The sequence below is a fragment of the Hyalella azteca genome, unplaced genomic scaffold (assembly GCF_000764305.2).
Source record: "Hyalella azteca isolate HAZT.00-mixed unplaced genomic scaffold, Hazt_2.0.2 contig7201, whole genome shotgun sequence".
Lineage (NCBI taxonomy): Eukaryota > Metazoa > Arthropoda > Malacostraca > Amphipoda > Hyalellidae > Hyalella > Hyalella azteca.
Genome location: NW_025937329.1, coordinates 14,987 through 34,015, shown reverse-complemented (window position 1 = coordinate 34,015; position 19,029 = coordinate 14,987). Strand labels below are relative to the sequence as shown.

The following is a 19,029-nucleotide window of genomic DNA, read 5'->3' as shown; positions in this document are numbered from 1 at the left end:
TTTATCCCAAACAATTTATTCCACTGCATAACGATCACATAGTTCAAGCAAAAACGCACTTTTCATTCCCGCAATATATCCTCGTTCTCGATGAATAAATTCAAATCAGGTTTAGTTGAGAAGAGTGCAACGAACTTCCAACTTATTACACAATGCAGAGACAGAGCTGAACCCCTGAGATGATAATGTACACAAGCGCGCTGTTGTTGCCGCGTGTTGCCCATTGAGTTGGAGGCTCTGCGACTCATCCATTCTCTGAACACTTGGATATTTGAGGACCTTCCCTCATCACATCTCTACCTACTTCTTCTCAAATGAGCACTCGCTCACCACTCAGCAGCTTGAATTACCGGTAAACCTATAGACGGTAGACAATTGTAAATAATATACGTAATAGTTGCGTATAAATAGTAAATCCATGGAAATTGATCAAGCCGTTATCAAATCAATACGTTTCAGAATAAATAACAGCGCTCTGGGGCGATGCTCAAACAGAGTTTGGGTTTGTACTTCATTTAGTGTATGCCAGGGCTGTAGGCAAAACATACGGCATACTTATGAAAAAAGAAGTGTCTTGAAGTTATCATATAAATTAAATAAGTCTTGTTGATAAAATTACAAGTAAACCCAACTTCCTAGCCCGTGGTACGAGAACACACTCGTAGTCATGCTAAATTTTAATATCTTTTAGATTGTTGAGTGATAAATTCGATAACTATTTTCCGGTGTTGCCACACGTTACTTACCTGTTCTCAGCAGCCTACCAATATCTTTAAACGTTAAACTTATTTATTGCAATAAATATTAAAGCAGCATTGAAGCTGAAGTGCAATTGCAATATTGACAGCGGCGACTGCGCGGGACATAAACGAGGAGTTATTTGAGCTCGCGAAGGTCGGAACTCACGGCAGTATGGAAATAATTAAGCAATATACAGGAGACTAGAAACGCGGCCAATGTTCAATTTAATTTCGTTTTAGGAAGAAAATGACTAACTCAGTCATTATACCATACCATCCAAGGAGTAAACAATTCTTGGCGAATGTTGACATTCCTTGTACAGGAAAAACGTAAGTTAACGTCTGTTAATTCGACAGGCAGTGCAGCATTGGAGATCCCACAGGCAGCGCAAATTAGAAAGGAAAATATACCAGAATATTTGATATTCGTAGAAAAATAAATGTCGCTAGCTACCGAAATAAAAGTATTTCGATGCGAATCAACTATTTTCCATAATATAGACATCGATGCTGTAATATTCATCAACGAGCCAATGATCCTACGAACAGTTGACACACCATAGTTACTAGCAAAATATATATTCATAAAAAATTCTCCACATACAGGCAATTCATTTATTTGGCTAAATTAAAAGTATTTTGCATTGAATTTTGCAAATATTTCATGACAAAATGTTAGTAAATGATACAGGAATTTTTCCGATAATTAGTTACAGTTAGTCTTGTTGGCTCAAAGCGTAAGGATTTGGACGCAAATGAAATGTTTAGCAAACACATGCACAAATTAGAGGTCTGGTCCACAAAACCTAAAGCTAATAATTTACAAATGACTGGCGTCAACATCCTAGGTGGCACAATGGAAGGCACACAACGCCGGCTATACATGACCACACAACAGCACCTATTTTATTATACATGACCACACAATAGCACCTATTATACTTGACTACACAACTGCTGCTAGGACGGCCGCCATCACGCGGCAGTAAGCACGTCGCCGATGATGCCGTAGGCTTTGCCGAGGCAGTCGATGAAGGCGGCGCCGTCCCTGTGCGGTGGGTACGACGACATCACCACGCCCACCATCTCCTCCTGCATTTGGTAGCTGCAACGCAACAAACAAGTTCATAATGACATCAAGGTCAGCTCTTCTTTAGGTACAGTAGCAGATAAAACTGCTGGTGAACGAGCAAAAAAGTAAGTTATCGATAGCCGGATAATGTCAAAAAACCCAAACACAATAACATGCAGAATTCTAGGGATTAACCGATGTAAGAAACGCTATCTGATGTTTGAATTGAAATACAATATTTAATGTTGAAATAACTAAAAATTGATTGGAGCACGCGAGACCAAGCAGCGAGCTTATGACTTTGATATCGCAGCAGGATCTTCAGGTTTCTACCTGAACGAATTCATTTTTAGAATATTAACAAAAAATCTCGAAGAATCTAGTGGACGGGACCAAGAATAGTATTTCACGCAAATGTTTGGGTGATGATATTTGGAACAACTTAACGAACCAAGTTCTCTACAATTTAAACCTGGACTAATTCTATTTGAGATTCATTTAATGCAAGAATTCAAACTTAATTTTCAAATGTAAATAAGAAATGGAATTTTTGTGAATGCTAGTAAATTAGTCACTACAACATTTCCAAGTGCACACACTAACCCGACGCCAAAGCCGTCCTTGACGACAGGAGCAAAGCCCCCGAAGGAGATGTTGTTGGAGGGCAGCGTCGAGGTGGAGATGACGTTGTGGTTGATCTTAGCGTAGGCGGGGTCGCGGTACAGGGCGGGCAGTTCGCCCCCCGCCTGCAGCGCCAGGTTCCGCAGGCCGAACAGGTGACGGTCGAAGCCTTGCCCTGCGTGCACGATGTGATACAAATGAGCGCACGTGAGGGGGAAAGTATAAATTAAAGTGAAGTTTTGTGTGGACGATATGGCGTTGAGGTGCGAACGTGATGCAGTACAGGGGCAACGTGATGCTGTACAGGGGCAACGTGATGCAGTACAGGGGCAACGTGATGCTGTACAGGGGCAACGTGATGCTGTACAGGGGCAACGTGATGCAGTACAGGGGTATTTTATTAATTACGATGGCAGTGGAAAGAGACGAAACGAATCTCTGTATATATTCATACATGGATAAAAATAAACAATATAGGCCAGAAATAGTGAGGCATAATAGGCTTCAATTAAGGTGCCAACATACACCTAGAGAGATACGAGCCATTATATGTAGGGCATATGTGAAAGTGAAGTCTAGAGAAAACAACACGGACCCATGGCGGCCTCCTTGGTGAGCTGGTTGTGGACTTTGCTGCACTCGTTCACCAAGGCCTTGAGCTTCGCGACGTCTCGAGTGTCGCCCTCACACACGGCTTCACTGAACGCCTTCGTCTGCAGGGTCGCCGGCCGCACGGTCTCGGTCCTGCCGTGCTTGAAGGCCGACGTGCTGCACGACTCGTAGGTAGCAGCCGTGCCGCCGTACAGCATGCGGTACGCCACCTGCACGAGTAACTTGTATAATTCTCTAATATAATAACAATTAATAATTACAAATTTTCAGGGATTTAAAACCAAAGTGAGTTAGTGAGACGTTTTTAAGATTTGGATAAGACCTAATTTTTGACGCAGACGTTATTTAGAACAAAGGTTTCTTCGTTGCACAGCAAATGTTTTATGCAAAATGGTAGATATGAAAATTCAGTAACATTATTCTTGACAATTATAGCCGGGAACGTGTCTAGATGGAGGATATTTTAGACCTGGAGCCCGAGCTGCGCGACGGCGTCGGGGGACACGCGGTGGTGTTTGCAGAGCCGCTTGCTGACGCAGGGCGCCTCGAGCACGTGTACCGCCAGGGCGCTGGTGGCCGCCTCGTACGAGCGACGGGCCGCCTCCACCGCCGCCGCCACGCTGTCTGGGACACGCCACTCTGCCGCACACGCAGCGTTAAGGTGCTGTACATGGGGACAATAGTGGCCGACACTATCACACTCAAATATTAACCGCTACTACTTAATGTGGCAGTGACCACGCATTTAGGTGTGAATAGCTACGAAAAGAGATAGTAAAACTTTAAACAAGGCCAGTAGCATAGTACCTAATCGAAGATAGCATCCAAAAGTTTTACTAGTCGTCAATACTGTTCCTTTGAACACGTAGCATTACCCTAAACTCAGGCGCCGAGCTCAGTAGGTTTCAGCAATTGCCTCCAATAGATTTTTCGGGAATTCAAGACCAGGAATAATTTTTTTTCAACTTATTGTACTTCAATTTCATTCTATATTAAAAATAAAATAAAAACAAAACGGTATCAATAAAAAATGAACTGAATTTGATCAATTATAGCTTTGCAAGCGATGATAAAGATTTCAGTAGCTACACCAAATTCCTAAAAGTAAAAAGTAGCACAGATAATTACAGTTTCTGTCTAAAATTCATATATAAGTCCATGAGTTGTTATTGGATGCTATATTACAGTACGTTAAGCATTCAATATATTACCTAATTTTGAACGTAACTGCCTAAAGTAGTTACGATCAAACATACCCATCCACAAGAGAGTATTTGCTGCTCACTACACTTCGTAATTACTAAGAACTGACCGAGGATTTTGACGTGCTTAGACGGGTCCAGGGGCGCGGGGGGCGAGTCTGGCCCCACGAAGCAGTGCTTCTCGACGTCCTCAGACACCTCGTTGAAGTAGCGCATCACCGCCACCCCGTCGCCCCAAGAGTGCTCGAAGTTAAGCGCAGCGATGCCGTCTGCGCTCAGGATCAGCGAGAACGACTTGTCGAACCACCTGCACACGATGAAGCAGTGGCAGTGACTGGCGACATGCACTTGCAACTTTACGTTATTGGCACTACGTATTCATTTCCAGTAACAATTGTAGGATGTGTTAACTATTTCGCTACTGAGATGAAGTTTACTAAATTTCAATGTGTTAATGTGTCAAGTCTTGAAAGCTTGGCAAATTGTAGGAAATAACATGCGAGTATTTATGGCCGACAGGCCTCTAATAATGCATTTGGAACGTGATAATGATCGTGTGATCGAACTAATTTCAGCCGTTTTGAACTTCATACTTAAAAATGCACCAATTTAGCTGCAAGGCATTCATCACTATAAATAACAATGAAGAAGTAACTCACACTCAAAAAAGGTTCCAAAAAAAAACCAACAAAATCAAAAGCTGAAATAAACGGAAATCTCAAGAACACTGTATAAACCCAGAGCATTAATCCATTGATCCAGATCAGTGCAGGCAGACGCAGTGCATGAAAGGTTGCAGGCGCACCTGTTGCCGCCGTCGCCGTACAGGAAGGTCCTGTAGCAGAGCTCAGGGTCTTGTCCCACCACCTGCCCGTCCAGCACGAGGTTGAACGCCGCGTGGTCAACTGCTGCAAGAGACTCAGCGTTGCCTGCAGCCACCAGCTCCTGCCGCACCTGCACGTCCTCTGCATTAGCACGTCCACACATCTACTCAATAATTATACTAACAATCAATACTGCTATAGTATAAAAATAATAATTACACCAAATAAGCTTGTCAGGAAATGATCACGGTTAAACTCTCACATTTTAGACTTCTAAATATTTTCCCGCGTGTAATCTAGAGGCCTACTAATACATTACCTATAAATATCCCTCACTGCAGCAGCTTAAACCTAAGCACAAACAAAGATGAGATCCTTTACCTTGGCCCAGGTGTCGCGGTTCTCTGAGGTGAGGTAGCCGAGTGGGTGGGCGGGGCGTGGTGTGGTGTCAGCAGCGATGTGGGCCATGCACGCATGTAGGTGGGCTGGTGGGTAGATGGCTCCTGCACGCACACACGCCGTCCATGGTGAGAGGGAAGGGGGGGCTAGAAGTGGCGGAAAGGCTCTAGTCATGGCTTGAATGTACATATCGTATGACTGGTTTTGTTTCAATTAATGGTTAAATAATCACCTTATTTAGCATTTGAATTCAACTTAAGATATGTTAAAGAATGTAATGCTTGCTAAGATATCTATTGTTTGCTAAGATATCTATTGTTTGCTAAGATATATATTGGTTGCTAAAATATGTACCTACTGGTTACTGCCTAATATTGAGCACGATAATATTAGGTAGAGATACTCCACGCTTAAAACTACCGTTTTCGTCGAGGATATCAAAGACGTAGAAGTTGCCGTTGCGCATGACGAGCACGTGGCGGGCTGTGTCGTCGCTGCTGAGGACGTCGCGGCCGACCTGCGGCACTCGGGTGCTGTTGAGGAGGCGGCTGTACTGCGACATGTCCAGCGGGAACGCCTGTAATGCAGCACTTTAATGTAAAACTACTCATCACGTCCGGATTGCCTTGTAGCGTTAAAAGATGCATGAAATAATTGTATTTAAAGCTCGGTATCAAGCCCACGACGGCCAGTGGGGCAAAAAGTGGAGGCTCTGTAGCAAGAGTCTCAACTGTGAGCACCAGCTGCAGTGGCGGCCTTGCAGTAGGAGTGTCAGGTGACCCACCTTGAAGGCATAGGAGACGAAGGAAGCGAGCATCTGAGGAGCCAGGCCGACCGCACGTCTGTAGAAGGGCGTGTTGCTCTTGGCAGGATCGAGGTGGTACACTTCAGGCTCCAGCAACCCTGCACGGAACGTGCGCAGAAACCTGACGAGTCGAATGAGCTGGGTAATGGTTAAAAAAAATGGAACATTGCTTTGTTAAAAGTTACGTACGAGATAACATTTTATGATAATGTTATTTTCATATAAGTAAAATGGTAACTTAAAATTTTTAAGCTTCACATGACTAGATAATAAGAACTCATTTAGTTAGCTGTTACCACGAGGAAACTTTCAAGATGATGACAATCATGGTCACCAGAATTAAAGACATTTCATTCCCTTACATCTTTCATACTTTTGCCACTCCTTTTTGAGAATTCTTACCTGGCGCTTGAGACAAGCATATTAGTAGCCCTGAGAAGAGGGTCGTTCATGGGGGGCTCGGGGAACTTGAAGGCCAGGAAGGGGTTGTAATTGAGAACAACTGATGCTCTGTCTTTGAGGTACATATCGAACCACGGTTCCGACACGTAGTTTGTGTGCTTGTTGTTCTGCACGGCGGGACATGATGTCGTTTTTGAATTGAAACATGAAAAGTTCCAAAGCATCTTAATCAAATTGTTAATGGAAAAAGCCATACAATAGTAACACTGAATGAAAACTGTGGTATCAGGATGCTCAAGTTGTCTATACTTCATCTCAGATAGCTCAAGCAGTAAAAGCAATAAATTTTGCACACAAAAAATTTCCTCTAGTTTCTGTTACCAAAGCAAATAAGTTTCACTGATTTAAGTGATTTTAATTGCACAAACTTTAGAAAAAACACAATCTGCAATCCGTTCCCAAAAAGCTTAGGAAATGATCATGAGCTTCTCAGGAAGATTATTAGATGTATCACCTGGAATTTTGATACAATGGTAGCTATTGGCAGGTTTATCTTCATGCTAAAACAGTGCTTGACAAATGACTGAGCAAAGCACAGAAAAAAAGGAGACGCTAGTTTAGGAATTACTTTCCATTCCTAAGAGTTCAGCAAAAACAGGCCATTGTTGCAATGAAAATTTGAAACACCATCAAATAAGAGGTTAGACTTGAGAAAACGCCTACCTTGTCCCAGGCTTTGAGCTTTGCCTGCAGAGGTGGGCCGGTAACTGTCCTGAAGTCTGCAACGGCAGCTTCAGTGACACGATACTCATCTTTGCTGAGCAGCGCTTGCTGGGAGAGTAGGTAACGCGAGCAGGTCTTCTCCAGGTCTGCACACAACACGTGGGGTGTTAATACAATACAGGTAACATGAGCATAAAATTGGGATGGCTTACATGACAGCTAAGAGTGTTTAATAATGGACCCAGAGCAAATGAAACACAAATGCATTGTGGATAAAGTGAAACTTGGGTGAAAAGTGGATTTTCAGCCTGAATGAAACCACCAATCATTTGTGCATGGTGCCAGACATCAGTATGTACCCAGTTACGACTTTTTTATATCAAGAGCTATACACCAGTAATTACAGGTGTGAATAGCCCTGAGTGTGATGTCTGTCAACTGGAAGCTGGCAGCCTTGTCATCTGATTTCTGAATGCTTAGTGACTTGTGAAAGCTGAAGCTCACCTAAGGATGAAACTCTGTCAAACCTTCAAAGTTATTTTCAGAGTACCGTAGTTGTAATGGTTAATTTTTGAGTTGTATCTATAATTTTGTCAGATTGGAGATACAGCAACATAATCAATAACAAGCATGTAGCACCTATACTATGAACGACTGAAAAATCCTGAACCAACCACAAAGCACATTGATGCAGTAAGCTTCTGCACTATCCATATATCAGTAAGCTGCATTATCCATCCACAAACACATTAGTTGATAAAAAAAAACTTTTCATTGTTTTGTGTTGCAGGTAGTCAACTGCAATTTACTGGTACCGTAAGTCATATTGGAGTTTTCGTCATTAGAGAAGCCTTTTATAGTCTTGAATTAGGTAATAATAAGTTGGCATTGTTTCGTTGTACATACTGCTACAGAGATATATTCCAATAATAACATTGCCAATTATATGATCTGATTGTCAGCCAATTTGAAATTACCAAGGTTTACCATGGTTTCTTCAAACACTTCTCCAGGCCCAAGTAGGTTGGAGGTCATCCAGTTGTCTAATTTATTGATTGTATTCATTTTCATGGTTGATTCACATCAAATATTAGAGTCATCATTGTATTTCTGTCACAGTCTCCCTACTTTTTCCCATCATTTCATTACTGCAATGTGTTCATTCTTTTTTTCAGCCTTCACTATTGCTGCCATATGTTGTAAAAATTTCTTGTCAGAAAGGACTTTTGTTTCCATTTGTTCAAGCTTACATATGTTTGTGCCAGACCAGTTGGCCATCCATGGGCTTGGAGAACAGACTCCAGGGAATAAGAAGGGGTGTTCATGATTATTTTAGTGTTCATTCCACATACTTGGTATGATAAAATATTGAAAAGTGACATCCATGATGGTCTCATTGAATCAGCTCTTAATTAAACCAATGCTTCAGGAGTGTCTTAGAGGCCTACTTTGATATCAAGACCACTGTTCTCCCAAAATCTGCACCCAAAATAAGGCATTTTTGGAAATAACTGACATTAAGGCTTTTATATAGCACAGCCAGCCCTTGAGTCACTCAATCAGTTGATGGTGGTGCTTCTTTGGTTGCCACAGTTAAATCCGTAGCATGTAGATACTACAATAAGTTTTTCTGCTGTAGGAACATTGTACTCAATTTCAATTAGCACATTAACTTTATCTACAGTTTTAGGGTGAAGAACGGTATTGCCATTCCCATCTTTTGGCATTTGAGCCCTCACTCAAGCATGATACATTATGAATATGATCTTATCCAGCCTAGAGGTGTTATACTTGGACATGTGAAAAGATGAATCTCAGTAGCCCAAATGCTGGCATTAATATTTTTTCAGATAGGCTTATCTGGCAAACATAGCTCAACATATTTACAGATCCCCCTCTCATGAAGGGACCAGAAGCAGACAAACTACTCATAACCTGGTATTGGGAGTCGAAGGAGAGACTTCTGGTAGTACATTGATGGCAGAGACGATTTGTGCAGAAACTGATACTCATCAGATGTGAAGTCATTGATGGAGCTTCTGTAATAGAAAAATTTTACAGGGATTTATGCTCATTAAGGAAATACATAGAAGATTTAAAGCAAGTAGATACCCTAATGAACATTATGAACAATAGGTGGTATATTAGATTTAGTCACGGAAGGCTGATGTACTAAATAGACAATGACAAGTGCCAATGCTTAAACAGATATATATATATATATTGAATAATAATAACTTGGGAGAAAATCTATATGAATAGCTGCAAATCTACACATTACATTTATTAATTCAATAAAAAAAGGCAAATGTGAAGCAAAACATGAATCCGTGACAATGAGATGAACCAATGCTACAAGGAAGGGGGCAGGAAAGTTTTCAAGGCATGAAGATATGGTCCTTGTTTGGTGCACTGAAAATTATATAAAATGTAAAAAAATGCTCAGATAAATCCAGATTGTAGCAATTGTATTGTTTTAACTCAGGTACAACTAACTGTTACACAGAAGTATTAATAGTAACTTTAAGTGATCTGTTCAAACACCTAAGCATTAAAAATCTTACATTGCCTTGCTAGCAGAAGTAGACAAATTTCTCCCATAGGCAGAATAATTAGCCAGCCATATCTGTTGAATAAATAGATAAACGAAAGTTGAAACACATAAACTGTTGCTGGTTTCATTCATCTTTCTAGATCTTAACACAAGCATATGATCCAGCTAGCTAAGCTCTTTACAATTAAAACATGATGAGCAAGGCAAGTTGTGAATATTTGACTTTGTTCTGGGTATTGTGATATTTCTTGATACAGCATAAAAAGAAAACTTTACATTAATAGAATTTTCAGTTTATAAATGGCTTACATACAAAAAATAAAGCATTTCAACCCTTGCAGGAATTATAAATAATTTTCTTGTAGTTGTATATACAATCTCTTTCTCCTAGCACCAAATACTGTAATTGATAGCTATAGTATATGAAACACAGGAGATATGTTGGTGGCAGTTACCCAGAATTACTTCAAGGGGAAGGTCTACCCTCAAAATTGAAGAAATTATGGTTTCTGTGTTTTTCATCTCCTTTTGCAGGAAGAACTACTATTACAAATTGGCAGAAACAAACTGAAATAAAATAGCTGTCATGGTTCTTTTGTGAGGCTGTTTTGAAATTTGAAAAATGACATTTTACAAGCATTGGTTATAAAGCTTTCTTTAATTAAATCTGTATTTATAGATCATCATCCATGTCAAATGCAATGTGTTAGCACCTGTTTAAAAACTGCAAACAAGATCGGTTCAATAAAGCAAATAACATGGATGTACATGCAATACTTTTTGCACAAGGCCATTTTGAAAATTAATAAGAAAACCATTTTATAACTTATATTTTCAAATTTTTATGTGAAAAATGGTTTTTATAGATCACTATTTGCATTGATTGCAATGTGGTTGCACATAAACTTCAGGCAAGACACATTTAATGAAGAAATTACACTGAATGTACATGCACTAATTTTTGTGTAAAGTTGTTTTGAACTTATATAAAATGACCATGTTATATTTATGAATATATCAGAAAAATCACATTTTTAGCTTATCATTTGCGTCAAACTGGTAGGTTTAACTAAATACCCTAAAATGGGGTAACTTAGACTACTTTATTTTTAAGGATGCCATTTTTTTACTAGCTAAATTAAACTTAAATAGAAACATGCAAAATACAGGACTATACTCTAGGTTCACTCACCATAAATTGCTGGCTCCTGCCTCTCATAGTTTTTATGTAATTTCAAAAAAAGTGATGGTCCTTGTTACCCCAGCTTTGGGGTATCTTAGACTGGGTGGTAAAATCAATTATATTTTTTTGGTAAAACAACTCCAAATAACTCCAGGTTTTGGTGCATTGTAGTAGAACTCTTCTAGTTACATATGCAAATGACAAATTTGAGGAAAGTGTCATAGTTTGCAAATGGGGACGCTGACCCCCAAATGGGGGAACTTAGACCACCTAATGTCAGCCATGAAGGGGTAATATTGACCGGCTTGGAAATTAAGTTAAAATTACCATATATAAGACTCTGTAGAGTCTGAAACATAAAGAAAAAACATTAGTAGGTGTATCAATCAAGGAATATGTTTTATATGGTAATTTAAATTAATTTCCAAGCCGGTCTATGTTACCTCTTCAGGGCTGACATTAGGTGGTCAAGTTCCCCCATTTGGGGGCGGCACCCCCCATTTGCAAACTATGACACTTTCCTCAAATTTGTCATTTGCATAAGTAACTAGAAGAATTTTAATACAATGCATCAAAACCTGGAGTTATTTTACCAAAAAATAAACAAATTGGAGGGGGTTCTATGACAGGCTTTAAATAATAGCTCTTTTTCATGGGTAACATTTTTAATTTTTTAACCTATAAGATATGCATAATTTTTTATCTTTCTATTGTTTTACGTAGCCTCAGTATTAAGCCTTTAATGCCCATTGACACCATTTTTCTATGTCAAATAGTTTTTGAGTTTTGGGGGTTTTTGTTAAAAAACTAAAAGTGGTCCAAGTTACCCCGGGAGTCTAAGTTACCCCCTTTTATGGTATGCGTAATGATACCCTCAATACAAGTAATTGACAATGAAAAGCTGGGGCTAAAGTATGTATTAAGCAATTTTACCAGCATTTTCTTCTATTTTCAATCACTTTTACTTATGTACTTGGCTCCCCTGAACAATTGAAACTTAAAAAATGCCATTTAAAAAATGTATTACTTCTACTAAGCTACAGCATTGAGAGACAGATCATTCAATTTGTAAGGATAATATCTAGTGCCTCTAGAAGCCCATTTTTTTTTATTTGTATGTGATATAGAATTTGGATTATATACTGGAATAAGTAGGGGAGGGTGTAAAAATAGAGCACAAATGGAAAAAATTGTATACAAAAATTGAAAAGGGGCTACTAGAGTCAATAGATATTCACTTTAAAAATTGAATGATATGTCTCTCCCTGTTGTAGCATGAAAATTGGAGGATATAGATTTATAGAAGAACCCATTTTGCCTTTTTCTTTGTTTACTTTCAATCTTTTCAAAAAATTCATAGGAGCAACTTGTTTCTATTATGGTGATATAGTTTCAGAACAAACAATAGGTGATATATTTTGGGAGATAATTTTGAGGGTAGACCCTTAATAAATGAATGGTACTGGATAGATATACTGTTGAACAGGGTAATAAGGGACGCTTTTGAGCATTTTTTGTTAATAACTTCTTACCATGAAACACTTCATTAACAAGTTTGGGCTCATTTTAAAGGCCTTTGCGAGGGCTATTGCATAGCATCTCTGAAAAATTCCATATGCTATTCGTAAGGTGCCAGACGCAAAATAAAAGCATCCCAAATTACCTCTGCAAATGGGGTAATTAGGGACACTTGAAATCAGCAGCTATATAGCATTTCTTCTGTATCTGTAAGCTTACAGGATGGCTTGTGATTTTGCACCATATTAATTGGATCAAGTGAATTCACTATAGCAAAAAAAAAAAAAAAAAATCTTAAAAAAACATACCTGAAACAGAAAGGAATATTTCAGTGACAACTTTCATATTTTTGGAGAAATAAATTATAGTTTAGGACTTTAGGTTAATTCAGGCCTTAGCAGAGGCTCTCTTCCAAAATCTCACTTTTCACATTTTTTTTCAGGGATTAGTAAAATGTGATTTCTCAACTTGCTTTATGCTATATAGATAGGAAAAATGTGAAACTTTACACCTCTATTTTTAGTTTTGCAATATTTTAATGAGTTTAGATGCTACAACATTTCTACAAAATGTTGGAGGACTGTCCTGATTCACCCCGCCCATCCCTATTTGATAGTAAAAATTAAGACTTTATTGGTAGTATAAGCCTGTGTATAATTCACCAATGAAATAGACATGGCAAATAATGCTAAATTTAGGCATTATGATAATATTTTAACACTTTAGACTAGTTAATCAGCTTCAACATAGAATTTCCATGACCTACCAGGGGGTTCAAATAAAAGTGCAATTGTAAAGCCTCTTGAGATGCCAAAAATATAACAAATCACATTAAATATTAAAAAAACTCAAGGAATGAACAACTTATTCTCTTAATTATTGCTTATAATATAATTACCTGGTGCCTGTTGAAAGGAAATATAGAAATACGCAGAGCCATTGTCATGTCTTAGCAACCAATTACCGGTATATATCAGATTATTATATAAATTCTTTTAATTGATTCACATAACATTATTTGTAATCTATATCTGCAAATTGGTAGACATGTCAAACATGAAAAGAATGTTTAAAAACTTCATTAAACATATCCAGATATACAATTGTGCCCAAAATTATTCATACCCTTTCAGAAATATATCAAAATTCCAATTTTAAAGAACAATAGAGATCATTTACAACTTATCCTTCTAGGAAGGGTTGTCATTATAATGTACAACTAATTTATTACTAGAAAATATGATGAAAATAACTTTCAATAATAATTATTTTGAATTTCATGAGTAACTAACTGTTCATAATTATTTGTACCCTCTTATTCCAGATCATTTATCCTAATATTGAGGAAGAAGTATTTAAGGGAGCGTATGGCCAAAAATAGAAGATTTATGCTTTTCCAGTTTTTTATGGTCATCTCATAGCTGACATTCTGACCTATTCAACGGTACCAAAACCATCTCTATACGTTGATTTATGCATTCACGACATCACAAAAGGGTTAGGTGTCATGGAGCTCTTTAACATTTTCTTACAGGGGAAATTAGCAGCCAGGGCACATAAGATTAAGGTCTGTAGAGTGTAGATGCTGCACTTCAGTCACCAACTAGCTGTCATGTGGGAAGGTGTTCATGCAGTTGTTTTCTGCAGCTGTGAGTGAATTCAAGCTCAAGTAACTCCTTGCCTGGTATCCTTACTACTCTAAATGCCTATATATAGCGCGCTGCAGGCGCTTGGTGATTTGTCGCTTTCTTCTGAACATCGCACTTATTGTCACCAGTGGGAAACTATCTCCTCCTACAATTTTGAAGCTACAGAATTGAGAGATATACCATTTGATTTGCAAATAAAAGATCTAGAGGCTGGTCATAGCTTTTTTCAATTTTGTTTTAGTTTGAAAATATTTTGAAAAAAGGGAGGACCAGGAGGGGAAATTGGAAAATTTATGAAAAATGCCCCCCGCCAACAAAAATTCAAATTTCAAAAAAAAGCTATGACCAATCAATAGAAATGTTTTTTTTTTTTGCATTGAATGATATGTGTCTCAATGTTGTAGCTTGAAAATTGTAGGAGGAGATAGATTTCTACAGTACCAGTACCCCCCTTTTTTGGCCATTTTTCAAAAGAATTTCACATTTTCTTCATTTTTAGCGCATTTTATCATTTATGGAAAAAATGCACTATTGTGCTCGCCATGTCCGTCCGTCTGTCTGTCCATGACCTCACGTTTTCGTCGATGAGAAAATGCACTCTCTGTCTCACTGCAGTGACCACTGAGTTATATTTTTTTTTAAATTGACAGGAATAAAAATTGTCTACTTTTCTGTTTTACATATGTGTACCAAGTTTTAAAGTGCATAAAAAAAATAAAAATCCAAAATAAAATTTCCACAGGACGCTATGTAGTAGTTTATCAATAATTGTATTTAAAAATTCAGTATTATTAATCTGTTTCCTTTATATCACTTTACAAAACTGAAAAATAATGTTTTTTGGTTTCTAAATACATGTTATACTTATATGGTTCATAAATGGTTTAAATTTGCTCTAAAGTTTTAGGTATTATGTTGTTATACTGTGCTATGTTATGATGTGTAATGTTACGTTGTTATACTGTGCAATGTTATAATGTATTATGTTGTTATACTGTGCTATGTTATGATGTGTTATGTTATGTTGTTATANACTATATAGAGACTTGCTGCATTAAAGAATATAAAAATTCACGCATGATCAGTGCGTTACTGCAGTTTTTTATATACCTAGGATCTGCTGCAGTTTGTAACCTGTGGAATACATGTATTTATTGACGTCATACATTTATTATTATTATTCTACTACGTTTATCGTTAATAGAATACTCAACTTCCGGGCTTTGTTGAGGCGCCTGGAGTTGGTGTTAGCCTGCTTCTGTCTCTTATACACATCTAGATGTGTATAAGAGACAGAGTGAAGCTAGAGTATAGACCTGTATTTTGCATGTTTCAATTCAAGTTTAATTTAGCTAGTAAAAAAATGGCATCATTTATAAAAATAAAAGTGGTCTAAGTTACCCCATTTTACGGTATCTCAAATGTATCATAAATTGATTGTTATTTCTTTATAATGTCTCATCATTAACAAACAGTTTGAATATTTTGCCTCATTATCTGTTTGTATTGCATAATTGCAATTTGCAAAAACCCCAAATTTAGAGCCTAGAGGCAGAGGGTAAGAGGGGAGTCTTAAACTTTTGGCTTTGGCAAATGACCATATTTTAGCTGGGACTTCAGCCTAGGTACTGAGCCTATCAGCTATCAGGGAGGGACTCCGGACTCGAGCTTTCCGCTCCACTGGCACTAATGCGTTTCATTTCTTGCAGTTCTTTCAATGACTGCCAGACTGGCAACAAAGTTACAGACAATGAGATAAAAAACTATAGGAACAAAGAAACTGTCTTGCAAGAATTTTAACTGCCTAACCTTGGCCGGCTCACAACCCTACTCGGCTTAGAGTCGGCTACTCCTCCTACCTACTGGCTACTGCCTCTTCTCATAAAGTAAAGAGAACAGGAGAGCGAGAGGGAGGGGAGAGAAAGCCAGCCCGGTTCATGACGCTGGAACTTGGAACTTTGGAAGGACCCCTTCACTAAATATACACGTGGTATATATATATTAGTCCAAGTCTCCAAGATCAAGTAATATGTTATTTATAGGCGATTATTTACCGGTAAACTTTACGAAAGCAAGGGCGATAGACATTTGAGATGTTTACTCGATGAACCATGAACGCAGCTGTCTCTCTGGACTTTCCGATTCGGAGTGCCGGAGATAACAAACGTCTGCGTCTCGGATCCGCGGACCGGACATCAGACCGCTTTCCATGGCATATATGGGGTGCGCAGCCGTAGACCAGCAAATTAACGCTCAAATCAGCCCTGGAGCCAACATCAACCATCTAAATGCTGTAGATATTGTCATCCTGGCACCTANTGTGTATAAGAGACAGGCAAAGGCATCATCGCGTAACAACCTCAGGAACTACATGCCTTGAATATAAAAAAGTGTACCGCTTCAGTGAACAACATGTTATACTTATAGCTGACATTTTCCTTGGCGAAACAGATGAACAGCGTAGAAGTAAAAAATACTTTTTTGTTTTTGAAACCATGTTTTGAATTTTCTTGTTTTTTTTTTTCTGGAGTCATTTTGAATTCTTCTGCAAGAACTTTCCATGCTTCTCTCTTTTGTTCGATGTCTTTGGTAAGCGAGGACTTAGAATATATGATGGGAAAGGTGCGCAGACGCATTGCGAATTTCAGCTCACCATCACAATTTTCATTAGAATCATTACCATCACAATTAGACATTTTACATCAATCTTCTGCAAAGAATGAGAATTACTTAGGGAATAATTAATTATTTGAGCACTTAACTACCATTCTTCAATAGACTCATAGCGTAGTGCGGCACTAAACAGCGAAGTAGCGCTTCAAAGTCTTTCTGCATACAAATCAGTAGTGCGACACTAAGCGACACTAAACATTGTAGAGCTACTTCGAAGTGCTTAGTGTCTGTGACGTATTTAGCATACCAACAGGACACTTCGTAGTGCATATATAGTGCTACTTCGTAGTGCTAGTGCCCTATTTAGCATACGGGCCAGCGTCAAATGGTCGAAGTCATTACGCTTCTCTTGTAGAATATGCGTAGTTAGAGCGAAAGTATTTATAATATTTACAAGGACTACTACACACAGGACATGCATAGCCTATGTCCAGCCTCTGCTAGCAGAGGCGATCGCCTACACTATGAAAATGCTGTTGTTTTAGTGGCATCAACAAATGATATGCCCATAATTGTTTCATACAATAGTATTACAATGTGTGTAGTAGTCCTTGGTCAGAACCATAGACTTTTTGCCAGTTTTGAAGTTCAAAATTTTGTACTAAGCAATGTAGGTACCATTTTCCTGCCTTCATACACTGATAAAAAAAATATTTAAATGGAGTGGAATGCACCACAACCTGGAGTTATTTGGAGTTATTTTACCAAAAAATAAAATTGATTTTACCACCCAGTCAAAGAAACCCCAAGAGCTGGGGTAACAAAGACCATCACTTTTTTTTAAATTACATCAAAACTATGAGAGGCAGGAGCCAGCAATTTATGGTGAGTGAAGCTAGAGTATAGACCTGTATTTTGCATGTTTCAATTCAAGTTTAATTTAGCTAGTAAAAAAATGGCATCATTTATAAAAAAAGTGGTCTAAGTTACCCCATTTTACAGTATGTTTATAGTCTCATCACTGAATTGCCACTGAAGGCACTGATGATTGCTGGGCTTTGAAATTTGAATTCATGTGACTGCTGTAATCCAAATATATAATTATATATAGTTATATATCTATAATAATTATATAGATCATTACTCTCGTTAATTACTAGGTGTTTGCACTCGTTTGAAAGCTACAAACGAGACGCGTTCAACAAAGCTACTACCATAGTCAAAATAGTCACACTCTCCCAGGCGTTTAAGGAGAGCACACAGCAGCGTTTATCATAACATAACATATTGATCTCGGCGCTGAAGTGTAGGCCTGATGTGGCCTGTCGCCTATTCTTTTCATTTTCGTGCATTGTTCACAGAAGATCTAAAATCGTGTCATTTGACCGGATCTTTTCATGACTGGCGATAGTTTGAAGTAGCTACTAGACTTCCACAGGGTTTGATATGGTGCTAGGAATTTCAAATCTGAACATATATTTTTCCATAGCTTAATCTAGTCTGTTCTTGAACGACAAACTTTTCTACCTTGAATTTTCGATATCTTGATAGATTAAAAATTTTAGAAGGACAGAACACAGAAATAATACTTCACTGTTAAAATAACAAAGCTTTATTAAAACATCCCGCTTATCAAATATCAATCAATCAATCGCTTATCAAATATCAAATATCAAATCAATCAACACAAATCTTCATTCACTAATTTCTTCGCCGCTCGTCGAGTTCATCACTGTGGGGTTCACGGTTCTTCTTATGGTGCATCATCCTCATCGTTGGGATATCGCCCACGTAATCGTCGTAGGGTTGTCCTTTCACGTCTTTACTTCGCCACTGCCAGCGCATCAGTCTAAAGCGCTTCTTCGATGTTTCGTTATATTTAGCGCAAGGTCGCTCTTTCTGCGTTTAGCTGCAAGCGAGCAGCCTCCAGGTCTGCTATTGCTTATTCTGCGATTCCATTCTTCTCAGCAACCACCGCTTACGTTATCTCAATTTAAGCCATGACCTTTTACTCCTGCACGCGCAATGCCTTCCGTTGAATGCGGGCTTATCTCAAAGTTTGAACCATTTTTCCGTAAGTTTTCCGTAAGATGAAATTTCCTCGCTCGATGA

General features: G+C 38.4%; 1 protein-coding gene across 1 annotated transcript; it reads right to left on the bottom strand.

The window, feature by feature from the left end:
- On the bottom strand, positions 1-13,687 carry LOC108667374 (carnitine O-palmitoyltransferase 2, mitochondrial). Its single transcript, XM_018154394.2, has 14 exons — positions 13,554-13,687; positions 9,965-10,026; positions 9,336-9,439; positions 7,401-7,546; positions 6,678-6,844; positions 6,255-6,396; positions 5,891-6,047; positions 5,453-5,574; positions 5,053-5,201; positions 4,358-4,554; positions 3,515-3,684; positions 3,029-3,254; positions 2,416-2,608; positions 1-1,845 (listed from the first exon to the last, which is right to left on the bottom strand). The coding sequence occupies exons 1-14, from the start codon at positions 13,599-13,601 to the stop codon at positions 1,716-1,718; spliced, it is 2,013 nt and encodes a 670-aa protein (XP_018009883.1). The 5' UTR covers positions 13,602-13,687; the 3' UTR covers positions 1-1,715.
- Between the last annotated feature and the right edge of the window lie 5,342 nt (positions 13,688-19,029).

Coding starts and splice junctions, on each gene's coding strand:
- LOC108667374 (XM_018154394.2), bottom strand. CDS start 13,601: ATGACAATGGCTCTGCGTATTTCTATATTTCCTTTCAACAGGCACCAG. Junction 6,397..6,677: donor ATGCTTGTCTCAAGCGCCAG/GTAAGAATTCTC, acceptor TCGACTCGTCAG/GTTTCTGCGCACGTTCCGTG. Junction 5,202..5,452: donor ACCGCGACACCTGGGCCAAG/GTAAAGGATCTC, acceptor GAGGACGTGCAG/GTGCGGCAGGAGCTGGTGGC.